We start from the raw sequence: 27091 nt of genomic DNA, 5'->3' as shown, positions 1-27091 counted from the left end.
ATGCCGGGTATCTGGACTGGTCAGGTCTTGCACATTCGTATGCCACAGGGATATGATATGTGTACCAAGGGTTGGGAATGTGAGTCACATAGGAATGTACTAGGATATTGTGTAGGTTCAATGGGTGATGGAACTTCAGGAGGGGTGGGAAGGATCTTGAGTAGGATGTCCCTCATTGCATGGCTCAATAATCAAATCCCTGGCAAAATATAACATTCAATTGTTCCAGTCCTTGGTGATATTGGGTGGCGGGGCATTACTTTGTAGCTGATTCTGGGGGGGGGGGGGGGTTGTGGGATGATTGGAAGTGTCTGATGAGCATATGGGATGGGAAATCTGTTTGTAAACTATGTTTTGGATATGTTGCCTGTCTGTGAGATCTTCAGCATACTGGGAAAGAGAGAAAGAAATCACTGCAGATATGTCATCAGTAGGTGAGAAGGATGTATGGGGGGGGGGGGGGATTTTTTGATATGTTAAGGATGAGAGCTATGAAAAGGAAGTTACTATAGGTAGTTAGTGTGTTTAATGTGGACAAAGGTGTGCATGGAGCAATCACAGAAGTTGAGTTCAATGCCTGGGAAGGTGGTGCATTGGGTGGAGGAGAATCAGGTGAAGCAAGTGGGAGAGAAGGTGTTGAAGTTGTGAAGGACTGCAGGTAGAGTGTCTTAGCCCTGAATCCAGGCCATGAAGATATCAATAATGAACTGGAACCAGACTAGGGACTGAGAGTTTTGGGAGGCTACAGAGGTTTCCTTCTAGACGGCCCATAAACAGATTGCAACAGGAGGGCGCCATGCTGACACCCATGACTCCACCACAGATTTGTTTGTATACCTTCCCTTCAAATAAAATGTAGTTGTAAGTCAGGATATAGTTTGTAATTCTTTCAGTGGGAGCTCAACAGCCATCTACAATGTGGCATCTAGGAGTTTTGGGTTTGTGGATTTTGGAGAGCATGCAGCAAGTGGATGTGGCATGTTGTTTGGGTGAGGAGGGAGATGCCTCAGGATAGATGTTCTGGTAAGGGCCTATGCATTTCAGTAGGGATTGGATGTTATGTTGGGCTTCTGAGATGGGATCAGTATGGCAGATGTTGTAGATGGAGGAATCAGACAGTTGACAGAGGTCTTCTGTAAGATAGTCAGTGTCACTCATCACAGCAGTGGTGGAGGATGATTAGGTCAGGATCTGTTTTCAGATTGTGTATGGCTGTCCTTTCTTCTGCTTAAAAGTTAGTGTTCTTAAGAAAGGACCTGGGGAAGGGTGGTGAGGTCAAGCTGGAAATAAGGAATTCCTGAAATATGATCAGGCAGTGGTAAGGCGGGAGGGGGAGAGTCATGGTTGGATGGTGGGATTAACTGGAAGGAATTTCAGTATTTGTGTTGGGTCAGTTTTCCTTCATGGTAAAGAAGTGTTTCTGCTGTAAGAATTGAGAGAAGATAGTAGATCTTCACAAGTATAACATGATTAAACATGGGTTTGTGCTGAATGTGAGGCCTTTGGATAGGACTGAAACTTCTGCAGGACTGATTTTATTGGTGGAAAGACTAACAACTGTGTTTTGGGTTTGCTTCAGTTCTGGGTTTTGTGGAGTGTTGGGAGGGAGCTTTGGAAGACGTGGGAAACTGAAGGGGTCATTTAGTCATGGCCTGGGTGCTATGAGGCGTTGACAAAGGGCTTCACTGTGGGTAGGATCGTTGTTAATGGATAGTGGTGCCAAAACTCAGGAGCAGGATGTCAACAGGTTATACAATTTATGGAGATGGTTCTGGAATACTCCTCCAGGTTATGAAGTGCACGGGTTTCAGTTTCAGAGATTTTGTGCAAGCAGTAAGGACTGCAAAGTAACAGTATCTAGATGAGGGAATAGAGGTGGTTATGGGATGTCTATGCCATATAGAGGTGTTTCCGCAACACCAGGTTTGTGAGAAATATCAATGAGTGTAATCTGAAAAGAAGGAGAGCACTGTGAAAGTTCATACACCAGCCTACTGAGATCCCCCACCACCTAACCAACCCTCATCACCTTCCAGGAATTCCCTACCTCTAACTTGGTCTCACTATCTTTCCCCATGTACCTTCCTAAGCACATTAACTTTTCAGCACAAGAAAAGATAGCCATACACAACCTGAAAACATATCATGATCTGATCATCCTCCTTGCAGACAAAGGCTCCACCACTGACTTGATGAGTGACAGTGACTACTTGACCATCTGTCTGATTCCTCCACCTTCAACATAACTGTCAATCACTACTGAAATCCACAGGCCCTTTCCATAACCTGTCCCCAAGTCCATCTAGCTCCTCACCCTAACACCTCAAACGTCTACCATTGACTAGCACTGCAAAAACACCTGCACATCCCATTTAGCTGGCTATGTGCTCTCACTGAAAGAACTTCTACTCATATCGACCAACAGCTGCAACCAGTTGCCCAAAACCTAGACTCCCATATCAAAGATACTAACCACTTCCTTCACTGACATTCAGCCATCCTCATCTATTTCCCTCCTGGATTCCTACTCATCACTATTGATGTTGTCTTCCTCTACACCAACAGCCCTCATGCCCATGGCCTTGCCGCTAACAAACCCTACCTCTTCCAATGTCCTTCAGACTCTAAAGCCACCACCTCATTCCTTATACATCTTACCAAATATATTCTGACTCACAACTATTTTTCCTTTAAATAGAAGGTATACAAACAAATCTGTGACACAGCTATGAGCATCAGCATGGCACCTTCCTATGCCAAGCTGTTTCTGAGCCTTTTACAGGAAATCTTCCAAGCCTCACAAAACTTTCAACTTCTGATCTGGTTCATGTTCATTGATGATATCTTCGTGATCTAGACTTGGGTTTAGACACAGTCTACATTCCTCCACACCCTCAACACTGTCTTTCCCACCCACTTCACCTGGTCTTCCTCTACCCAACATATCATCTTCCAGTACACTGACCTACAACTCTCTGATTGCTCCATCCACAGCTCTGTTCACATTAAATGTGCTAACCACCAACAAACAGTACCTGCATATCAACAGCTGCCATCCCTTCCACACAAAAAAATCCCTCAAATACAGCCTAGACGCTCATGACAACTTATTTGCAGTAACGAGAACTCTCTTGCCCAGTATGCTGAAGGTTTCATGAAGGTCTTCACAGACAGGCAACACTCCCCTCCCCCCCCCCCCCCCCCAATGTAGTCCACAAACAGATTTCCTGTGCCGTATTCTCACACACCCAAAATCCTCCCATCACACCCAAGAATCAGCAACAAAGGATTGCCTCCTCATTACCAAATATCATCCTGGTCTGGAACAACTAAATCATATTGTTAGCCAGGGCTTTAATTATCTCTCACTGTGCCTGGAAATGAGTGAAATCCTACACGAGATCTTTCCCACCCCTCCCATGCAACATACACATCATCCTCGTCCACCATTAAGTGACATATATCTGCGGCAGACCAAGGTGTAAGATCTGCCTAATCCAAACACCCAGTACTTCCTACCTCAATCCTGTCACAGGCTTGCCCTGTCCTATCAGAGGCCAGGGCACCTGTGAAACCAGCCATGTTATATACCAGCTCTGCTGTAGACACTGCATGGCTTTTTATGTCAGTATGACTACTAGCCAGGTGTCCACGAAACTGCCATGAAACTGTTGACAAGAACAAAGTTGACTATGCAGTGGCACAACATGCAGCTGACTACAAAATCCTCAATTTCACTTGCTGCTTCACAACTTGGGCTATCTGAGTCCTTTCCTCCACAACCAGACTGAACTATGGAGATAGGAGCTATCCTTACACGTCCTCTGCTCCCTAGTGTCATGGACTCAATCTCTAGTATCCCCAAGCCCTCCACCCAACAGTTTCCCCTTCCACTGTCCTGTCACCCCCTCCAATCCATGTCCCCACATCACCTTAAGCCTATGCTGCCCCCCACCAGCTTCGACAACTGTGCGTCACATGCCTAGCTCATATACTTGCCACTTCCACCCACACCGCTTGCTGGCAAACCAGTTGCCTCCCTCAAAGCTGCTAACCATACACCCCCAATCCCTTTCCCAGCTTCCCTCTTCCTCTCCCTTTATCCACCCAAACTGCCAAGTGTATCTGCTGAAATGTAGCATTTGTACTGTTAATCCAGTGGGCACCATGTAGTGGCACAGATGTATCAGTGCTTTTGTGTGTGTGTGTGTGTGTGTGTGTGTGTGTGTGTGTGTGTGTGTTTTACTATAGCTAGTAAAAGTATAACTCTGAAAGCAAGCAATTTTTCTTTCTGTACATGTGTGCCTATCGACAACTCAACACTTCTGCTTTTCTCCTTTTATTCAAAAGAATCTATGAGAAAAACTAGAAAAACAAAGACAAACAACACACATAATTAAGGAAGAATTTATGGACTCAACTGATTTTTACAAATGACTATGAAATAAAGAAACACTGTATTTATCATAAGATTATTAGTAGGCATAGATGCAGTGAGGGGAGACTGAGGAAATGCTAAGCCAATAAGGTATAGGTGCTTTGTCCTAAACTGAAGATTATTTCTCATTTTCAGTATTGCATTATTAGCTATGACAAATGGATGACATGCTTCGTTGGTGTCCCACAATTTTTTGTAAATCTGACTGTGATTAACTAATGCTATAGTGTTCACATTTGGCATGTCAATATGGAATGTGTCCAGATTCAGTTAAGTAAAAAATGCATATAATTCACATGTTTATTTAGATGCATAAACTGAATTCCAAATTCTCCTTTGAGTCACACCATGTGTGCCACACTCATGTGCCAATTAAAAACTCCAGATGCTAATATTTTACTGTTGGCATCATATTCCCATAAAGTTTAAATGATTGTATTAATTCTCATGTATATAGTGATATACTTTGTATTTTGGTGCATTTTCAAGTGCGACAGAAAGTCTTACTTTATCATCAACTACAAACTCAATTTGTGCTTTTTAGAAAATTTCACAACAGTACCATTGTTCTGAAACAGTCGGTACAAATTTCATTGTATAGTTACATGAAAAAATAGTATGTTTTTGAGAATTTTCAGATGTTTGCAAACATATTTTTTAAAAATTTTCCTAAGTTATAAGTGTTGTGCGTAACTTATTCCATACAGTTTACAGTTACTCTTTAAAGACTTGTTCTTTTAGTGTATATCAACAGCAATAAACATATATTTTCAAAAATTTTCAGAAGTTACAAGTGTTGTGCACAATCTGTTTCATAGTAAATCAGCATCAGTGTTTTAACTACTGCAACATGTATTATAACAAACATATTGTATTACATTTAGTTTTCCCTCTCAACAGGAGTGTTTATCATCTGCATGTACTGTAAATAAACACTATTTTCGAGTTTGATAGTTGGTATAACCTCAAAAAAGTTTCAGGATATTGCTAACTTTTGTACCAGGTTTTTCAGTTGCCATAATAAAAATATCATTTAACATACTAATTTCTTTAATTGTTGAAGAAATTTAGTAGTATCTTTAATTTAACAAATCCAAAATTGAAATAAGCCTGCTGACTGTGTTTTAAGTTATTTGTTTGCTGTTTTGTAAAAGCCACAAAGCAGTCCAACTGTGAATGCTGTTCTTGAACATAAGATGAGTAAGTTAATGTTCATGAGTAGATGGAAATCACCTTGACTACTGTCATACAATTGGAAGCTGTAGTGAATGGATATATCTGGATATCTCCTTAGAGTCATGTACTAGAGATACCAAAGGGATCTCAAGTATTATCCTCTCCTGTAGATCCTGTCTTCTCTACAGGAAGGATGGGATCTATGAACACTTGGCGATTTGACTGTGAGTGACATGTGAATGGTAATGATTGACATCCTGTGTGGAGGAGATAGGGACCAGCGAGAGCTAAGAGCATTATACCACTCCTCCTAACCAGCACGTTTGCAGTGCTGTCTTTCAATGAAACCAAAACTGAGTCAGTGAGACTCTCTTCACCTGTTGGGCAACATGCTGTTTCCTTTGTCAAGGGGAGGCAAACCGAAAAGGGTAGGGGGTATATTAATTGTTGGCAGTTAAAGTACACAGCAAATAATAGTCCCAATTACAAAAAAGGTAGCAAAGGATGGGAAGGAACACCAGGTGCATTCAATGTTTATGCCTGTACATTCAACATGTCTAACAGGCTATTCCAGTTGCCACTTGGAAATAGGATGCAACTGACTGCAGATTGTGATGCATATTGAAACAAACGGCACATGCTGCCTCCAAGGTCATTCTTTGATCATTGCAGTGACTGGCAGTAAAAAGTGTGAGGACCAACTTTGTTCATGGAGTTTCAACAAAACTCATAATTTGCAGCATTGTTCCCAGAACTGACTGCAGCCACCTGGTTCTGAGTCAAGTTGAAGGACTAAACCACAGACTTTGAAAGTTATGTGGCAAGCTAGGCTGTGACTTCTGGACTTGTGTCACACACTTGAGAATTGTAGGATCCTCCTAAATGGGTCAGATGTGCACTACACATTAAATGCTGCTACCCGGGTAGCTGATTGTGTGTGAGGAGCACAAAAGGTTTTTATCACATTAATGACTGCCCATCCAATTGAGATAATAATAGCCATAAGAGATCTGGGAAGTCAGAATAAGATCCAAAGAAATGTGCCATCAAGGATGGACAAAAAATTATAATAGGGTCCTTCAATCAACCACTAGCTTCTCCTTGAGATACAAACAAAAACTTTAGAGTAAACATAAGTTCATTAGTATGTATGTTCCCCAGTCGTACTGAATTGGTGGGGTGGGGGAGTTAATCACCAACCAATCTATTGGGAAAAATACAATTTGAAAGTGGCCATTGTGACAAGATGTCCCATGAAACATTCCCAAATGCATTCTCTGAGAACCGTGTAGAACATATTGTCTCAAAGCCCACTCACAATGGAGCTGTACTGAATCTAAGAGCAACAAATAGGCCTGACATCTCTAAGGACATCCAGATAGAAACTGGTCTCAGTGACCCTCAGACAGGTGTAGCAACAATGATTACCAAAGGGTGACTAAAATAAGCAGAAAGATTAGTATGTTCAGTAAAGTAGATAAAGGGACAGAGGTGTTATATCCGAATGAGGAACTTGACACACTTAACTCTGGACAGGAGGATGTAGAAGAACTGTGGCTCAGTGTAGAAGAATAGTTGACAGTATACTTTGCAATTATGTACATTGTAGAACAGGTCATGATGGGAGGGACCCTCCAGGGTATACAACCACTGTAAAGAAACTGAGATTACTGCATTATAGTGGTAAAGCAAATCATATGGCAGAGAGGGAGATGTTGAATGAAATGTTTTGACTGTCAAAAGGGATATGCATGAAACCTTCAAAGAGGATTTATTCAAAGAGCTACTGCAAATTCTAGTAATGTGTTATCCATAGCAAACTTAAGAGTCCAGACATGCAGGGATGAGACAGGAACTGAAATTAAGGGTAGCAAAGCAATGCAGAAACAATGAACTCAGTTTTCAAATGGAACTCAGTTTTCGAATGGAACTCAGTTTTCAAATGCTCCTTTACAAATGAAAATACATAAACGGTTATTTCCACCATTTAGTTCTTGCATGATAGCAAAAATGAGTGATACAGACATTCTGTTAGTAGTGTTGATAAACAGCTGAAATCGCTGAAATTCAACAAAAGCCCACAACCTGATGAAACCTCCATCTGAGTCTGTCCACATCTCTGGCTGAGTTAGCCCCTCATTTAACTGTAATCTACCACAAATATATTTTACAAAAAAAAACTGGGCCTGGTGTTTGGAAGAAAGCACAGGTCACACCTATCTACAAGAAGGGTAAAGAAGTAAGCCACAAAACTACTGTCCAGTATACTTGATATCCATTTGTTGTCAAATATCCTGAGCTTAAATATAAAGAAGTGTTTCGATCAGAGTGACCCTTCTAGGCTCAGTAATAGGTGACAGACTTCAGTTTATTGGTGGAATTGAATGAGTCTACAAAGAAGACTGCTTACAAATCACTTGTGCCACTCGTCCTAGAATATTGCTCAGGGATGCAGGACCAGCACCAGCAGAACTAATAGGGGATACTGAACATATACAGAGGAGGGCAGCATAAATGGCAACAGGGTTGTCTGGTCCTTGGGAGAGTCTCACAGAAATGCTGTACAAACACTTGAAGACAAATGCAAACTATTTTGAGAAGGCCAACAACATTTCAGAAACCAACTTTAAATGATTTTTCTAAGGATATACTACAACCACACATGTATCACTCCCATGGGAATTGCAAGACCATGCTTAAGCTAAAACTGCACAAAGGTGTTAAGCAATCATTCGGCCCACACTCCATACATGAAAGGAATGGGATGAAGCCCAACTGGTACAATGGGAAGAGACCCTGCCCTCCACTTCACAGTGGTTTGTACAATATAGAGTAGGTGTAGATGTATAAAAATGGAGGCACAACAAAAGCATGAGAAAGGTCTATGCTTTGTGGTTGTTTAAAAAAGCCAACAGTAGCAACTATGAAAAATTGTGGTGGAACCAGACTATATGATGGAGTTTATAAAATATATGTCCCAATACTGAACTATAGACAAAAAGTAATATCAGAAAGCTTGTAAATCAAAGAACAAATGGGTTTTAGAACTGAAGGTTAACAATGAATGCTTGGCTGCTATTTTCATAATCAAACTGAAAATAGAAAGACACAGATCATTTAACAGAGAGACTCACTTGGAATTTCAATGACCTCAAAAGTCTTACTTATTGTTAACAGAGAAAAGCTCTGGGGTATTTTGAAAAAGAGGGCATACACCATTTATCTAACAAATGCATCAAAGGATTTATAAAAGAACATGGTAATTTCTGCAGAAATAAACAGCAAATGAACAGAATTTACTACAAGTATGTGTTGTATATTTTGTCCAACTGATTTGCACAGTATTACCCTGACAAATTCTACATCACTGTGAGATGATCCTTGAATGCATGGTCTATGCAGCTAGGAAATGTATACTGGGAGTGACACATAGGAGGATTGTAGTACATCCTTAGGGAATCAACATTTAAAATTGGTTCCTGAAATTTTGTAAGTAGACTTTCTCATGATAGTTTGTCTGTATCTTCAAATGTGTGGCAGTTCAGTTTGTACAGCATCTCTGTGACATTCTCTCTCTCTCTCTCTCTCTCGCTCACACACACACACACACACACACACACACACACACACACACACATACATACACACAGGTTTAAGATGACTTTTATTAGCTGGCTATCTTATACCGCAAACACAAAACGATGAGCAATCAAATAGTGAACCTTTGTCATGGAGATAACTTTTAAAGAATATGAACTGAAAACAGAGAAAAATAGAAAAAAAAGAATTTTGAGAATATCTCACAATAAAAAAAAGTTGCTGTTACTAACACAATAACGGAGCAACTTAATTATTTTAATTACCTAAACTGATATATTCCATTATCTATGATACCGACTTAGATAAAGCACTATCCATGTATATGAATGTATGCAGGATAAAAAATGCAATGGCAGGTCTTATGCTGTTATAGTGAATTATGGGCCACAAGTAGAAAACATGAGAGCAACAGCCATGTATTTAGAAATGATGTATCTAAGAATGGAGACAGTATGTAAAAGAACAAACACACTTTGGAATGGTTGGAAGAATGCCTCTCAAGATAAGGAACTATGTATGAAGGTGACAAAATAGTATACACAGAAAAACAAAACTGTGTGTGTCACAAGCCTACTACCTAAAGAGAAGGAAAAGAAGGTTAGAATGAATTAATTGTCCATGAAATTAAGAAGTTACTTACTTTTCTCGGTTTCTAGAGATGAACAACTGTATATTTATGTATATTAGAAAAAATCCATAGTCACTGACTAATTAAAAACTTATCTGAAGAGTGGCCTCATCAAGTCAACACAATGTTTTAAATCTTGGTTGCCAGAAACATTTATATTTTTTAGTGAGACAATGATTTGTTGTTTTCTCTAATGGTACTATTTTTGTAATTGCTGTATGCTGGAGTAAATATAACTCATATGTAACTGGCACTTATGAGCAGCTGGGATGCTTGGTGCCACTATGAGAAAGTAATCACTGGCACTGGTGACCAAAAATGTGAATGTGCCATAATTTTTGGCACAATTACTAACTGGGAACTCAGTTTCTATGGCCTCAGTGTTTTTCTTTGTTGTTGTATTATGTAATATGATTAGTTTTTCTTTGTTTTTGAAGGGTTTTATTTTTTATAACAGAGTACTAGATTTTATAGTATTTGTGGTAATGGAGTTTTAACTTGTGGGAGCTCTTCCTGGCACAACCAATGTAGCCAACCAGCACGTTCTATTCCAGTCTTGTCATGGGTATATTCCACCTTCATAACTTGTATCATCTAGATCCTAGCACCAACCAAAACTTTTCTAAATCAGGAACATGTGAACTGCCTCCAAAATATTCTCGCTCTCTTTCCGCATCATTCCATTCCATCTCTACCCATCCTTTGCCTCTGATAGTTCTTCTTAGCCACTCCATCCAAAAAGAGCTCACTCAGCTGGGCAGAAAGGTTGGAAAAATTCAGCTGTGTATGTAAATGTGTGTGTATGTGCTTTAGAAAAAAACTGAAGTTTGTAACCTGAACTACCATGTTCAGGTTTTTTTCAAGTGAGCATCTTCTGTTCAGTATCTCATCTGTACTTGAACAGTAAGGTCCTGTTGGCTGAGAGATTTCAAGAGATAGTTCAGTTAACTCCCCTAGCTGGCCAAATATTGATGTTGAAAATTTCTTGCATCACCAGAATTTGAGTCAAGTTTCACAGCACAAGCATTCAATAGCTGTCATAGCTATGGAGCTAAGTATGGTGGATAGTTATCACTACTCATTCTAGTATTTATATTTTGCTAAGGATTCTGCAGTACTATATTAAATGTATGTGGTACACATCATAATTACATATGCTATGTGACATAAATAGTGCAACTGACTGAATGACTATTAAGGGGAGAGAACAAAAAATAGAAGTAATAAAAACAAATTATGAAACATTTCTTTTACAAACTCATAAATTTCGGCAGAGAATAAGCAAATCTCACAGATCAGTGCATCAATGTGTAATGCAAGAGAGGAAGCACTAGGAGTTGTTGTTGCTAGTGGTGACAAGTATGCAAAGCGATCCAAACTACTGCATAAAGAGGAGCAACATAGGAAAGAAATAATAATTGACACTGTGATTGAATCAGCATACTGAAAGAAAATTACTTGAGAGTTATAATAAGTTGCTGGTTACAGCAAAATTGAATTTCAAGGCAGTTGGAGTAACTATGATAAGTAATTTTAAGGAGTAGAGCACAAAATTATTTCAGAAAGTAAGAATTTCCATATTGTAACTAAATTATACACATTTTGTTCTGTGGTTGCTCTTTATTTGAACTTTAAAGGTATTGTGCTCCCTTCTGGGATACAAATATTACAATAGAACAGGCACCATTTCACAAAAATGGATTACAGAATTTAAATTCTCAGGAAGCATTTCATATATTTCCATGACAAATTTACATAATGACAGACAATGTTTCTGGAACTGTTACAGATCAGATTTGAAGTGAAATTTTCAAACAGGTAATAGCTACTTTAAGGGTGCACCTTGAAATGACACTCATCTCTATTTACCAGAGGCTTAGGGGCATGGCTTCCACTGATAACAAATCTTATGAGGCCCTCTGAAGACTCAGTTCCTTCAGCCTAGCCATCCTACATTACATCTACATCAGGTCTGTGTCTCAAGCAGAACTTGGGAAATGCCATATTAGATTTCATCCTATTTGGTGGGTTTTATATTATAATATATGGCCTATGAATATCCACTACTTCAAAGCACCAACACACTAAAGAAGCTCTCATAGACCTGTCATTATTGATATGGTTTTTGTAGGAAAATGGTGGGAAATGTCATATTGATGCTCAAAAATTTTCAGATTTTGTTGTTTTCAAATTATATCTGCATATAATTGCATATGCTTCTATGGCCAGAGTCAATCGACATGTAAGTTTTCTGTGTGTACTACCACGTCAAGTTGTATGAAACTACTGATGAAGAAACTCAACGTTTCAGACACGGTTGCAGCGGCCTTCTTCTGCATCTACTGGTGTGTGTTATGAGAGTATGCCATTTCAAGACAATGACTAATTGAAGACAATGAAGTGCCAAAGTGTACAGCGGTCTTGTGGATAGAGATATGTACTTACAATGCGCATAAGACATTCTTCGCATCCTCCTTTCCTCATTTTTTTTCCTCCCACTTTTGTGTATTCTGAAACATTCTGGGATTTTATTATTAATTTAATAGAAGTATGTTCTGTAACATTAGCTGTTATGTAGCTATAAGAGCTCTCTCTTGCAGGAGTGTGTATTTCATTGTGTAAACATGGGGTTCAATACCATGATTGGTTCCACTGAGTTAGGGAAACTATCCATGTGACTGCTGAGCAAGTAATGCTTTCAGAAGGTTCAAAGCCAACTAATAGGAGACAGAGATAGGTCATGTGGGGTGTGCAAGTTGGTAAGTGAGACAGTGGCTGTAGCAAAGGATTTCTCTCTTGTCTACAGCCTTTCTGCCCTAGAGATGAGTTCACCCGCTCCTCCCATTGACGGTGACTGGAAGTGGGATCACTACCATCAGGTCCACAAGACTTGTTCCTGACTAGTCACAAGACCTGGTAGAAACACTTGTGCCCAGTGGTACCTTGTCACAGTTTAAACGGCCACCTGTGCTGAATGTGTGCATGGTGTGCTTGCACATAAGTTTGCATTCTGAGCACACCTGTGAGAGCAGTCAACCGGGATGGCTAACTAACGCTGCCAAGTGTGCTATCAGCAATGCACCACTGCTGTTCAAGCCAAGCAGAGGCAAGCTGCTGCTGTTGCTGGACCGCAATGGGCTACATCACTCTGACAGACAGCCCACCACCATGGGCTGACTCCAGTGAAGTCGCTGCCGACACAGCCATCGTGCTGCTGCTGAGACCCATGCCGCCTTCACTGATGCCAATGCCTCCACCACCTCCAATGCCACTACCACCTCTGCATGATGCAAGTGTTGCAGCATTGCATTCTGCTACTTAACAACTTCGGCAATCTTCTGCTGAGGGATCTTTTCATTATCTAGAATAGAGCAAGAACTCTTTTTGTGTACATCTGCTTGGAATCAGACCCAGTTTTGTAACTATAGCTGATTTATGTCCTTGTCAACCAGTGGAAAGAGCTCAACTGGCCACGGATGAGCCTGATTGCATTACTTTACTGCTACAGCAGATAAGCACACTGGCATTTGAAAAAATAGAGTTAAAGGAATGGCTTAATGTGATAACTCGTGAAGGTGTATCCAGAGCAGCAACTCCGGGCCCTTCAAGAGCTCCAAAGGTTGAAACTGGAAAACTAGTATCAAATATAGCCTGTAAATTTCCAGCTTTTGTACCTTCTTTTTCTGGAAAGCCAGATGAAAATGTAACAACAATTTTTTCAAATGTCAGAGACATGGGACGTACCTGCACATGGCCAGACCATTTTTTGTTAAATGTCACCAAACTGAAGCTATCAGATGATGCATGATCTTATTTTGAGTCAGTAGACACATTTCGAAAGCACACAGTTTTGAATTCTTGGCAATGGGGTTAGCAGGGAGCTACTCCAACAAACGCTGGATTAGCTGTTGCCATGATGGTTTTCCACCCTTAGACAGAAAAGCAGGAAGGGTTTTTAAGCATTTGCCAGCAGAATTAGGGCAGCATCTTGTGGCTCATGCACCCTAGGAGGAGATAATACACATAAAGAAGTGTTAACTGAAGAAGCTGAAGTGAGAGCAATCAATGTACTCATATGTGGAACCAATCCACAAATAGGGAGTAATGTAAAGGTAGCCTCCCACACTTCCTTGCATGAAGCAGTCAGACTTGGTCTATTACATCAGGAAGCAGGAAGATTTGTATTCGACCTGCCTCACACCAGCTAAGTGCAACACGTGTTCATTACTAACATGAACTATCAAAGATGCAGGAATCCCAACCATACAGCTCACTACTGCTGGGATCCCTGTTGTAGGAAATGCCATACTGCCAGACACAAACAGGATCCTTGCCCACAAAGTGGTCAAATTTCCCCAAGAGAAATGTGCCAGCAGGTAACAAAAAAATTAACAGTCAAACAAGAGTACTAATACACAGGGAAATGAGTGTGGAGCAGGTTCTGCTACCAACCCTCAGCCCAAATGAAATAAATGTACCCTATAAAGAGGGGAGAGCCCACTTAGGTGGCAAATTTAGTTTTAGAGGGCAAGCTGTTCAGAGGGAAGCCTGTAATTCTTGTGACTACCAGAGCTCAGTTTAGTTTTTTTCTTTCTTTTTCTCACAATGACAGGCACGTGCGAAGACTGCCACATTACAATATAAGTGGACTTGGGGGACGAGATAATCATTCCTGTAGGCAGCTGTGCAATAAACTTGCACACTGAAGGAAAAAAAGTATATCTTTTATATGGAAGTAGTAAAGAAACACAGATGGGACTTTGATGTTATCTTAGGGAATGATTTCCTAACACATTATCAGGCTATGACAGATCCTAAAACACACATATTCAATTCAGTGATTCCATACATTGTTTGAGCAGTGAGGGTGTGTCACAATCGTGAGGAACTTGAGAATGGGGGACCACCTCGCAAGCCCCAACCGAGCCGCATATATGGGCACTGAAAACTACCACAGCTGTAAAATTCAGCAGTGGAATGGGAAGAGTTCTCTGGATCGATATCAAAGACTGGGAAGCACAGAGATCAGACTTTCTGTTCGATCTGCTCACCCAGAATGATTTTCTCAACAGGTTGCAGGTGCATGTTAAAAGAGATTTGAGTGAACCCAATATTAAAGGGAACAAGTTTCAAGTAGCTAGATGTGTTGACAATTTTGGTCAATGGGATACAAAATACCACATGATACAATCTTGGCCAGTGATGGGGAGGTTATAGAAACTGAAGTAGCAAAGCCAAAACAGATTAAAAAGAAAGATCAGTTAATGAAGAAGTTCGCACACTTGCCTGAATCAAAGCAACACATTTAGCACCCAGTTTTAGAGGAATATACATGGTTGTTTGAGGAAAGGCAGTATTTGCCAGCTACTGCCCTCATACAGCGCAAAAATCCCATGGGGGATGCAAGACCAATTGCACAGAAAGGATATTGAATACCATACCATCTACAGTCTGTTGTTAAAGATACATATTGTTCAACAGCATTGGCTGTGGAGATAATTCAATCCTCTGCAAGTCTGTGCTCAAGTCCTCTTGTTGCTGTGCACAAAGAATCAATCAATGGGGAAAGAACCTATCATCTGTGTGTCGACATGAGGGCAGTAAACAAGGTTACCACACCTGTTACCTATCCACTTCATGTATCGATGAGACCTTAAACAGATTAGGAAACTGGAAATACTTTACCACCCTTGACATGCATTTTGGATATCGTATCATAAGATTCTGACCGAAAACTATTTTTTTGGTTCTATCTGGACTGCATGTATTCTTAGACATGTTTTTTGGTCTAACAAATGTGCCTGCCACTTTTCAAAGATTTACCTAGCCAAGATATTAAGAAATGTATTCTTAACGCCAAAATGCAAACTTAAGTTTAAAGTTAGAAAATTGTTCTTTTCCATAGTCATAGGTTCAGTACCTGGGAGATGTCTTTAGTTCAGAACGAGTTAAGCAGATCCGAGGCTAACTGAGGCAGTGGATAATTTCACAGTGTCATAAAAATTAAAGAATTACAATCTTTTCTTAGCTTAGCCAATTATTTTTATCAATTTGAATAAGATTATGCTATAACAGCAAAACCACGGACAAGTCTATTCAAGAAAGTCACAGTGTTTGAATGCACAGAGGAGAGTGAGACAGTGAGTAAAAAAATTAAAAACAATTTGACTAGTTCACCTCTATCAGTACACCCAGACTTTCAACGGATGCATTGGATTACTTGGTTGGGGCCGTTTTGAGCCAGCAAACTGATGGTGAGGAAAGACCAATAGGTTATACCTCCAGGCAAATAAATTCTGAAGAAATTAACTACAGCACTACTGAGAAAGAATTGTTAGTTCTCATATTTGGCATAAATTACTTTATATGCTGCTTTTATGGATGCCATTTCACTGTGGTTACAGACTAAGCCACACTAGTTTGTATGGAAATACTGATGTGCTTAGCAGAAAAAGTAAGACTTATGCAAACAGCTGATGTCTCCCTAGAAGAACTGAAAGAATTACAAGAGAGATATTGAATGCCATCAGGATGCATCACTCTCTGATTTTGTCATAGAAGACAGTATAGTACGTTGCAAAACCCCATTGGGTAACAGAGAAGTATTACCAAAAGAATGAAAACAATGAATAATAGCACAGTGTCATAACATTTTACAGGCCTGTCATAATGGGCAACAAGCTAAAAATGCAAGAGTAGCCTCAAATTACTGGCAGAGAGGTCGACAAATAAACATTTCGAAGTACATAAAAATTGTCTGCCTTGTGCACAAAGAGCACGCCTCCATCAGGAACTAAATTCCTTTGAAAACATTAACATTAGCATCAAAACCATTTCAAATTGTGGCCTTGGATATCTGTGGCCCATTTCCACAAAGCACCAAGAATAATAAATATATACAGTCAATTACTGATCACTTTTCTGATACTTAATTTTGATACCACTTGCAGATATGACCACTGAAACTGTTGCTTGCGCATTTTTCAATCACTTGGTACTGCCTTTAAAAAGTCCCAATGCAATACTCACTGACCAAGGATCAAGTTTCATGTTGGAACTGTTTGCACAAGTTTGCAAAATGTTATGAATCAAAGAATGGTGAACTACACCCTTTTGCCCTAAAGCCAGTGGGTCCTTGGAGCAAGTGCACAACACTACTGTGTGAATGTTATCATATTATGCACCAAAAACACAATTAGATTGGGACAGATATGTAGCATTCGTCACTTCTGTGTACAAAGAGCCATGTCCATCAGGCAACAGGATACTCCCCATATGAAACCATTTATGGGAGACCCATGAATTCATCTCTTGAATTGACAAAATGGGTCTGGCATCAATGTAGGCAAAGTGAAAAACGTAGCCTGCCATCTCAAACAACATAAGTTTAAGCATAGTAATTATAAAACCACATAAAAACAATTGGAACATAGCAAACAAAGGCACTATGCTTCCTGAATACAAGCCTGGTGATTTGGTATTGCTTCAGAGTCCTGTGGTGAAGAAAGGGTGAGCCAAGTTCACTCCTCCTTATGAGGGCCCTTACCCACTCTTACAGGTAACTTCTCTGTAAATGTTGAAATAAGGTTATCCAATCATACTACCATAACACATTATGACTGGCTAAAGCCATATCAAGGATGAACTGCATCGTCTCGATTAGCTCTGCCTGCCTCTCCTTCCAAAACAACTATATCATGCAAAAATGCCACAACAATAAAGCCAAAGAAAAAGAAGGATCGACTGATGCCAATAACATCAATGTTATTGCTGAATGAAGTTTGATGGAAGTTTTATTTATGCAACATACTGGGAGGATGAAGACCATTTCCAAGGAAACGTACTGCTGCCCCCTGTACAGAGTATGAATTTGCTTGCGCTTTTCATGTTTATGACAATATGTGTTTGTATTTGTGTCAGACAAAAGACCTCTAGAAACAGATGTAAGATGTCATAAAAGGTCTCTCAAATGCTTACCAATAAACATCAGTCAGGAATACATACTCACAACTCACATCTTAACATTAAATAATTCAAAGACTACAAATTACACTCCATTAGAGGATCTATCAGAAACTACCTCTTGCGCTACAACTTGAACACTTTTGGAGAATAACTGCTTAATTTTATTGAGTCATCCATCGTACAGGAGGAACCCACATTGAATTGCATATTTGATATTGTGCTACATTTTAGTCTAATGTTCATTCTCAGTTAATTGCTACATAAAAAAAGAGGTTGAAGCTACCTGAGCAAGGAAATAACACTGTTATACTGTAATTATACATAACCTGCAACACATATGAGTTTATGAATACTTCATTGTATCCTGATTTTATGAATGAGCCAAGACCTATACACTTGAGTGAAACATCTGTACATCATAACACCACTATTTTACACTTTGTTTGAAAACTTTACGTACACTGTAGCTCTACCTGATAGAGTCAACTACAAACATATTCAGCAAGTGATTTATATTGCCATGAGAAAGCTTTTAAGGATATTTATGTATGATATAAAACAGCCAAGCTCAATGCTTATAACCACAGATTACACATTTATTCAGGTTACTTGATACAGAAGTGAAATAATTCATATGAGTCCTTGAGTTCTTCATCACATTAATGCTTTAATCACCCCTGTGCCTACTTATGAAAAACAACTAAAACAATAAGAAATTTGTCAAGGTTAAGTTTACTGCTGCCAGCCTGGAGAGAGCAGAACTATGAATGTCACTATAAGTCATCAAACTGTACCATCACATACAGGTTACTCATTAACTGCTTTTTAGTCCATCGCCATAAGAATATAGGTAAAAATAAGAGTTGAATAGTTCCGCCGCTACTATGCATGATGTTTTAAACAGTACCAAATTGTACAAGCATGTGACTCCGTGATGTCAAAACAGCAAAAGGGCTGCCATTAATACATATGACCTTCCTTTAGGTTAAGATATGTAATCTATTTCTAGTAATTTGTCCAGTTCTGCTGCAGGTCTAATCAGACCAGATTTATAAACAGAAAACTTAAATCTGTTAACTTTAAATATCATGTGTTTACTAACTGTTATGAGTTATGTAAAGTTTCTGTAATTCATGTCTTTTGCAATCATGCCTTTAATAGGAAATTGATGTATTTCTAATGATAGTCATTATTACTCTCCTGCCCCCTCCCCCCCCCCCCCCCTATTTGAATCCACACTGATGTGACTCCCGTCCATGAGTGCCATACCAGCCTTGACACAGAGACCTTATCACAATGTCCATGTAACCATGCACTGGCTTAGCTACAGACCAGCTAATTGCCTCTACCATGCTCACAGCCACACCTGGCTGACAACTGGCTACTGCAGCAACTCTGACAACATCGCACATTTGGAAGTAACATTGTAAACAAGCCGCTACAAGAACTAATACTTGTGAACATGATTTATTGCAATACTGAAACATTGTACCTCCTGCCCCTAGCATGTTTTTAACATTTGATTTACACTCTCTATTAGGGTAAGTCCCCTTTTCTTAAAACATTAAATGTTAACTAACTTTCGCGAAGCCTCTTCAACAGTTATACATTTCTTGATTATCAAAGTTTATTAATGACACATAACCAGGTCTTTCAGAAGGGTGGTGGAGATTGTACAGCCCAAAGTGGTGTTAAGGCTAAATGAAAGCATTATTATTATTATTATTACTTTTTTTTAAGTTACATAAGGAGCTCCACAGCACTGGGGTTGAATCCCACACTCAGCTCAGCTGAGTTAGGGACAGTAACCACAGAGTGGGTGAGCAAGTAGTGCTTTCAGAAGATTCAAAACCAAGCAAAGGGAGAGCAAAGATCAGTTATGTGGATTATGCAGGACAGCCAGTGAGAGAGTGGCCAAAGCAGTTGATTGCTGTCTTGCCCATCAGCCCTCCTACCTTACAGATGAATCCTCCTGCCCCTCCCATTCAGAGCAAAATGCTCTCCACCACAATGTGTGGTGCCGTATGCAGTCATAGCAGATGACAGACCAATTGTACTCTGTAGAATAGAAGGAGAAAAAATCTCCATTTTTTGACAACTCCCCTTTTCATTCCATATGCTAGAGTGAACAGGATCAGTCCTAGATGCTGACTTATGCTCCTCAACCCATCCTGACACTACAGTTGTATAAAATGGCGGGTAATGTGATGTGTCGGGTAATAATGCTACCTATAGATCTTATCTTGGAGTTGTCTTTTGGTGTTATTTAGAAGCTGATTATAAGATGGAAAGAGTATACAGTATATAAACATTTAACTAGAGTGTGATAATGTGCCCCCAGACCCCCCACCCCAACTAATACTCTAACTGTGATGACAGACTGATCTGTAGTGTAACCCAAAGTCTGGGTTAGTTTCAATTGACAATTGTAATCTTTACCACTTAATAGCTAGTGATACATTACTACATATGGCAGAGAAATAGGAAGTTGTCGAAAAGTTCTTTTAAGACTACCAACTACTAACTTAGGTGTTTTTTCTTACATCTCCCAGTTTGTTCTACTCAAATAAGGATAAGTGCTAATCAAAAAATTTATATGCTCAGTCTGTTTTATTCAAATTGTTATTTCTTGCTTCTTGGGAAAACTAATAAAATAACACTTAAAATCCTATATTCTACAATAATAATACTTTTTTTTTTTTTTTGACAAACAGCATTACACACTGTTCTTTTTACAGCATTCAGAGTGCAGCTAAGCAAATTTGCATGTTTACAGAAATTTGTAGGAAGGAGATAGCAAAATTGCAAAGAGAAAAAAGATGGGGCATTCTGTACTAAATTTTAAAGAATATTACAAAGAAGTGATCAAACTTCGGACTTGCTTGGAAATAATTGTTTTTTCTTGTTTCACATACCAACATAATTGACAAATGTGGAAACCTATGTGATTTATGTACCGAGGAAAAACACATGTGCATTTCAATTATAGAAAAACCACAAGAGAGAACTTAACCATATATTTCAAAGTGAGGGTGTTCATACAGCAAAGCTGTAATGACAGACAGTGCTTGTGTTATTTCACTGCTTGCAGACTGTGTCATAAAATGTAATTACGTTATTGTTTATTGATTAATTTGAAGCTTTGCAATCAACAAGATTCAACAATAAGCCAAAGAAGACATATACTAAAGCTTGCACACAAGCATATTACAATATGAAAGCAATAAAATGATCATTAGTCATAATCTGCAACTTAAATGCTAAATCAATATTATACTGAATTAAACAATTGGAAATTACACTCCAATGGGTAATATTTACCCATATCATCTTTTTAGAATAGCTAACAGGGGAAGCATAACAGATTTTCTATAAGAGAGATCAAATAATCATACAGATCAAAATTAAAAATTGTGGTAAGGAGCTATCAGGTTTATTTTAACTTTAAAACTTCCATAACCGTTTTTAATTTTTTTCCATTTTCATTGTCATTTTGTTCTTGTTTATCCACTCACTAATCACACACAAGAGTAACTTTTCTCCATAATTTTAAGCTTCTTTTGCTACAATTTTTTATAAAGGTATCACAGAATATGTTAGCATTATCTTCTAACAGCTATTCAATATGCAGTATATGGTCCCTGCAAGTTTAGACACTATCTCTGAAGATCTTCTTTTTTAACGTTCTTATTCTCTTATTTTTCTGTTTAATTTAGTATTCAATCATACTGTAGCAAGGAAAGTCTTTCCTTATGACATGTGTATTTTGTGTTACAGAAATAAATTCTACAGTTGTTAAAAAAAACATTTTATTCCTGATTAACGACACTAACTTTTAATTGAAAAGTAAATGTTCAACTTCTATGACCACAAAAATAATAAATAAAAATAAGTTACAAGTAGAAAATGTCCAGATCAATAAAATTGAAACTTGTCAATAACGTAGTTGGCCATTAATACATACTTTCACACTATTCCATCCCTAGTAATTTTTATGACTACTATTTATCTTTTTTTGGGCATAGAAATTGTAGGAGGAAGTGAAACAAAGCAAATATAATGAAGTGAAGCCTTGTGGTATATTGCAGTACAGTTTCTTGCAGCTACTTACAGAAAGATACAACAGCATGCGATGTGGGTTTACTTCCACAATATTGGAATATTTGGAGGTAATATATACACAAATTATCAAATGATGAGCATGCAAACAGCTTCAGCACTGTCAGTGTTTTGAAGGCTTTACATCTAACAAGTTTACTTAGGTGAGGCCTGTGTTACTGCAGTGACAACCTGGAAGACAGTGCTCTCATCTTCACAGCCATTGTAAAAAGCAAACTTAGAAAACTGTCTTTATGGCCTTCCAGTGCACATCTCCAGGAAAACCATACAGCAGCACACTGAATGTACCATTCCAGCCACTGCTTTTTATGGGCAAAAACAAATTCATACTCACCTATGGTGGATCGTGTCTTGTCTAGTTCAGCAAGAATCCGATTATCCTGTTCAATCTTGGCCATGATGCGGTCAATTTCTGAGGAGGTGGCTGTCCCAGGTTGTTGCTGCTGAGGCGAGGGGTGTGATGTGTGATGGCCCAAAGATGGACCGGACCCAGCTTGTGCGTGTGTGCCCGATCCTGGAGCGTCGGCTGCAGCCGTCAGAGGGAGAGGCAGGGATGAGGGAGGAAGGGGACCACGACAATTAGCACCACTTCTACTGAACGCCGCCAGATCCGACATCGAAGGAGCCTTCCATAGCTGGCCCGAGCCAGCAGTAGGGGGCAACATCTGCGACTGCATGCGGTAGCCAGTAGAGCTGCAGCTATCTACAAAGCCTGCTGGCACTGGAGCTGGATTTCCGTGCTCACCGGGCGGGACGGCGTAGCGGTACCCCCCAGCAGTAGCAGTGAAGCCTGATGGAGGGTAGGAGGAAGGGAGGCTGTTCGCCTGCTGAATGCCGCTAGGGAAGCCTGCTACTCCACAACCTATAAATAACATGAGGACCGTGGCAAAGGTTTGGGACAGGCATGTGAAGGGGGCAGGCAGTGAATGAGGGTAAGGACAGGTGTTGAGATATGAATTAGCTCCAGCAAATAAACAAATGAGAAAATATGACTGATGATGAGGTGTGACATTACAAAACTGTTCATGCAAAAAAGGCATGCAAAACACAATTAGGATGGATATCAGAGACATAATAACGAGTTTCCAAACAAGATATTTCTCAGAGCATCTCAGTAATGAATTTAAAATTATTTTACAATTACTTTGCACATAACAAAGAATATTACCACAGACAAGACTGTGATAATCAAAAGGAAATATTGAATTATTACTGCTGCACTATGTGATATCTTCAATTTGAGACAAGATTCAAATAATGATACTTAATTCTTTGGTAAAAATCCATTCTACTTGGACATTAATACTCTCTTTTTCACTCTTGATAAACTGTAACTGTGCTATACAGTTAAAAAAACTACATTAGCATTACAAAATTGCATTGATTAACCCAGTGCTATCAAATTTGGCAATATGTGTTAGCACTTTCTACATATACTGATACTGTACTTCCTTTTACAATGAACAGTCATGTTATTCACATCTGAGAAGAGGGCAGTTAAGTGTAGTAGTCCACACATTTCTTTCTTTCTCTAATTATTGATCTTTATTCTTTGAAAGTCTGTCATTATGCTCTGGGCATGAAAAAAATTGCACTCAGATATGATAAGAAACTAAAAGTGCTTCTACTGTGCCGCATTCTCAGGCAAAATGCAACACAAAGGTGACAAAAAATAAAGATAAAAAAAGCATGCATGTCTATTATTTGCATGCAAGGGCAGAGACAAATGTTACCCCTCAGTACACTGTAACAGTTGGACAGTGAATTGAAAATAATAGCTGGAATCCTGATAAACACTGTAAGAAGTTATTACAGACACATAACATACAAAAAGTAAATTCTAAACAGGTGCAACTTACGGACTGACATTCTGAAAGAAAAAACACTGGAATAATAGTACATTTGGTGCACCAAACACATTAAAATTTCAATCAATACACATAATAAACTGCAATGGGGAAACTTAGGATTTGGTAACTGCAGCTGAGGAACACATACAATTTCCATTTCACATATGAAGCCAAATAAAATATTTATCAACAACGAAAATATTTACTTCCACACTTGATACATCTAGTTTTTTCCCACAAAGAAAATACAGAAAGCAGAGCAAAAATACTTGTATTTCATGGCCATGAAATCTGCAATTGCAGAATCTATGTAACTAATTCAGATCCTGAAATGGGACTTACCATCTCAATGAAAAAAGATGATTATTTACATCTGGGTCTAGTCTCTGCTTACCCACATGAGTTGTGACTAATTGTTTTAGATCAATCGGATGATAATTGCTGAGTATATTTACCAAGACGAAATAACTGAATGTCAAAGCTACAGATAAAATTCTTCTTATGTCCTTAAGTTACAACAAATAAAAGTAAACATATGCACATTCCATATCCCTGCATGAATTTTTTGCCTACTTCTTAATATTCATAGGTATGCCAATATTGGATTGTGACTCATCACTGTAGTAGTCTGAAGTAGTGTGAAGTGCAATAACAACAAAACAGGATTTTCTAAATTAAAAATTATTTAAATAAATAAAACAGTCCAATAAGGGAATACAGGTAGCAGCACATAACTGATAGAATGTATTGAGAAATTTCAACTTTTTAAGTTGGAAATAAAAAAACCAAATACAGGTAATATACCTACTTGTAAACAAACAGCCATGGTGTTAGAAAAAATGTAACAAAAACCTCATTCACTGGGAGCTAAGACAGGGTTGCAAAAATAATAAGTCAGGAAAAGAGTAATTATTAAAATCTTAGGTTATAAATTATGCTCATCTACAAGAAAAAGTTTGCAGTAACTGTGGAATGCTTTATGAGTCACACAAAAAATGACTTTTAAATGGCACTATTTATTTGAAAGCTCTGAGGGCATGTGATCAGCATGTGAACTGGTCTTGTTGATCCCATGCTCAAAGATGTAGAAACACTCAGGTTCTGGACTAAGACAAGTCTGAGGATAGCTCTCCTGAGGCTTAGTGCTATTCTGATGTCTCAAACTCTTCATTCAAGCCCTGGAAGTTTACTGTAGCAGGGGTAGCATTCTCAGTTTCTACTATCACACTGGGTGCTGGGCCATTGCAGTTCAATGTCAGGTGAAATAATATTGGGAAACATGGATTCAGGGAACTTATCCAATGGTGTCAGCCTATGAGACATGCACAACTATTTCTATGCTCACACTTTGTTACAAATAATTTGGCTAAACAAACAGTGAAATGTATCTTGGACACCAAAATGCTTACAGATACTTTTATTTAGGGCAATGTACTTTTAACTGAAGTTAGGTTTGTGAAGTTAAAAAAGGAGCTAAATAACATCAAATGGCACATAATAAGGTTATTGAAAGATATCCATGGAACTCATTCAAGTCTATGTTCAAATCTGCTAAAATTAAGATGAGGTATAGAACATATCTACGAATGGTTACAGAAGTTGTTGAATTACAGTACATCCCACTTAAAGATGATAACACAGAGATTTAAACTGAAAGGAGAGCAAAAATGTATGATGATTCTTCAGTGGGAAACTTCGGCATGATATCAGAAGTGACAGAGGTCGAATATTAATAAAAATTGTCATAAAAAAGTATGTTTGTCCTTAACAAATTCATCTCGGAGAAAACTAAAAGGAAATGGTCTTAGCAAGAACCAAATGGAATTAAAGATCAAACTGTCTACACTGTATAAATAATACAAAAACTGTACAGAATATGATGATCTTGAATCACTTTAGGATTAATGTGATTACAGACCTTTAAGACCACAATGGTCAAATAATCCCAAGTCCCAGTTTTGATCCCAGTGACAATTTAGATTTTCAATAAAAATCATCAGCAGCGGCAGTTCAAGATTTCTGATATTAGGAATCACTGTCTTTCTGCCAACAGCCTTATCAAAGACCATGGAGGACTGATAAGAGGTTCAGAGGATCTTCAGGATGAAAGGATTTCAATGATTAGACTTGGTGATGACATTGTGATCATCAGTAAAAGTGAAAAAAAATTACTGGAGCTGCTGGTGCAATGAACAGTCTAATGAGCAGGTAATATGGAGTGAGAGTAAACCAAATAATGACAAAAGTAATGAGAAGAGGCATAAATGAGATTAGCAATAAACTTAACATCAAAACTGAGGGCCACATAGTAGACGAATCATAGGAATTCTGCTGCCGTGGAAGCAAAATTGCACATGAAGAATGAAGCAAGAATGATATAAGAAGTAGATTATTATATGACAAGAGAGTATTCCTCATTTAAAAAATATGTATTCAAATAAAAAACGGGATGAAATTTCAGAGGATGTATGTATCAAGCACACCACTGTATGGACGTGTGCCATGGACAGTGGCAAAAGGGTTTGAGATGTGAAGTTAAAGAACAGTATTGAAACTTAAGTGGACTGATACGAAAAGAAATGTGGAAATTCTCTATAGAATTCATAAGTGAAGGAATATATGAGAACAATGATAATAAGAGAATGACATAACTTATGTTAAGACATCAAGGCATAACTTTAATAAAAGGTAAAAAAGTATCTTTAAAAAATGAAGTTCAGACAAAAGGTAAAGTCTGTGGCACAAGCCTGTTACTGGATTATTTGCCTGACTGTAAGTAGACAGCAGTCTTTCTATCCTCTACGGCACTAGGAGAGTGAGGTGTGGAGGGCTTCTCACTCCAACTGCCTTTAACCCCTAGGGAAGATCTCCAGAACTCATTTTGATTATGAGCAGAGTGGACCTGGGGCCATCCTGGATGGACTGGAATGAGGAACACCCCCTGCACCTATTTAGAATGGAACCACCATAGACAAATTGGGAAATTATTTTACAAAAGCACTAAGTAAATCCATAAACAATGTTCTAGGTAAGAAGAAGAATAAAATGAAAAGAAAATGATTATTGGAACATAACAGAATATGCTGGAGCAAACAAAATTAATGTGCAATGTCTTTAAGAGGACATGAGAAGGTAAAATGAATACAATGTACTCCTGATTATTTGTGTGTGGATTATCTGGTTTCTGGTTTGCAGTTTATCTGTGCCTCCTTTTTTTTTTATAGGAGGGACAGCGGGAGAGGGAGGAGGGAGAGAGCAATATTTTTCTCTAGCAAACAGGGATAACCAACCAGCCGAGAGACAGTAAGTGCCATT

The 27091-nt window shown here is 38.7% G+C and overlaps 1 protein-coding gene across 1 annotated transcript in view; it reads right to left on the bottom strand.

Annotated features, from left to right (window-relative positions):
* Positions 1–27091, bottom strand: part of LOC126419598 (peripheral-type benzodiazepine receptor-associated protein 1-like) — an 843217-nt gene that overhangs the window by 275354 nt on the left and 540772 nt on the right. Inside the window, exon 8 of the mRNA XM_050086786.1 lies at positions 22261–22788. Within this exon, the coding sequence (XP_049942743.1) occupies positions 22261–22788 (528 nt within the window). The remainder of the gene's footprint in view (positions 1–22260; positions 22789–27091) is intronic.

This window comes from Schistocerca serialis, chromosome 9 (genome assembly GCF_023864345.2).
Source record: "Schistocerca serialis cubense isolate TAMUIC-IGC-003099 chromosome 9, iqSchSeri2.2, whole genome shotgun sequence".
NCBI lineage: Eukaryota > Metazoa > Arthropoda > Insecta > Orthoptera > Acrididae > Schistocerca > Schistocerca serialis.
The sequence above is the reverse complement of the archived record's forward strand: the minus strand, read 5'-3'. Positions and strand labels throughout refer to the sequence as shown.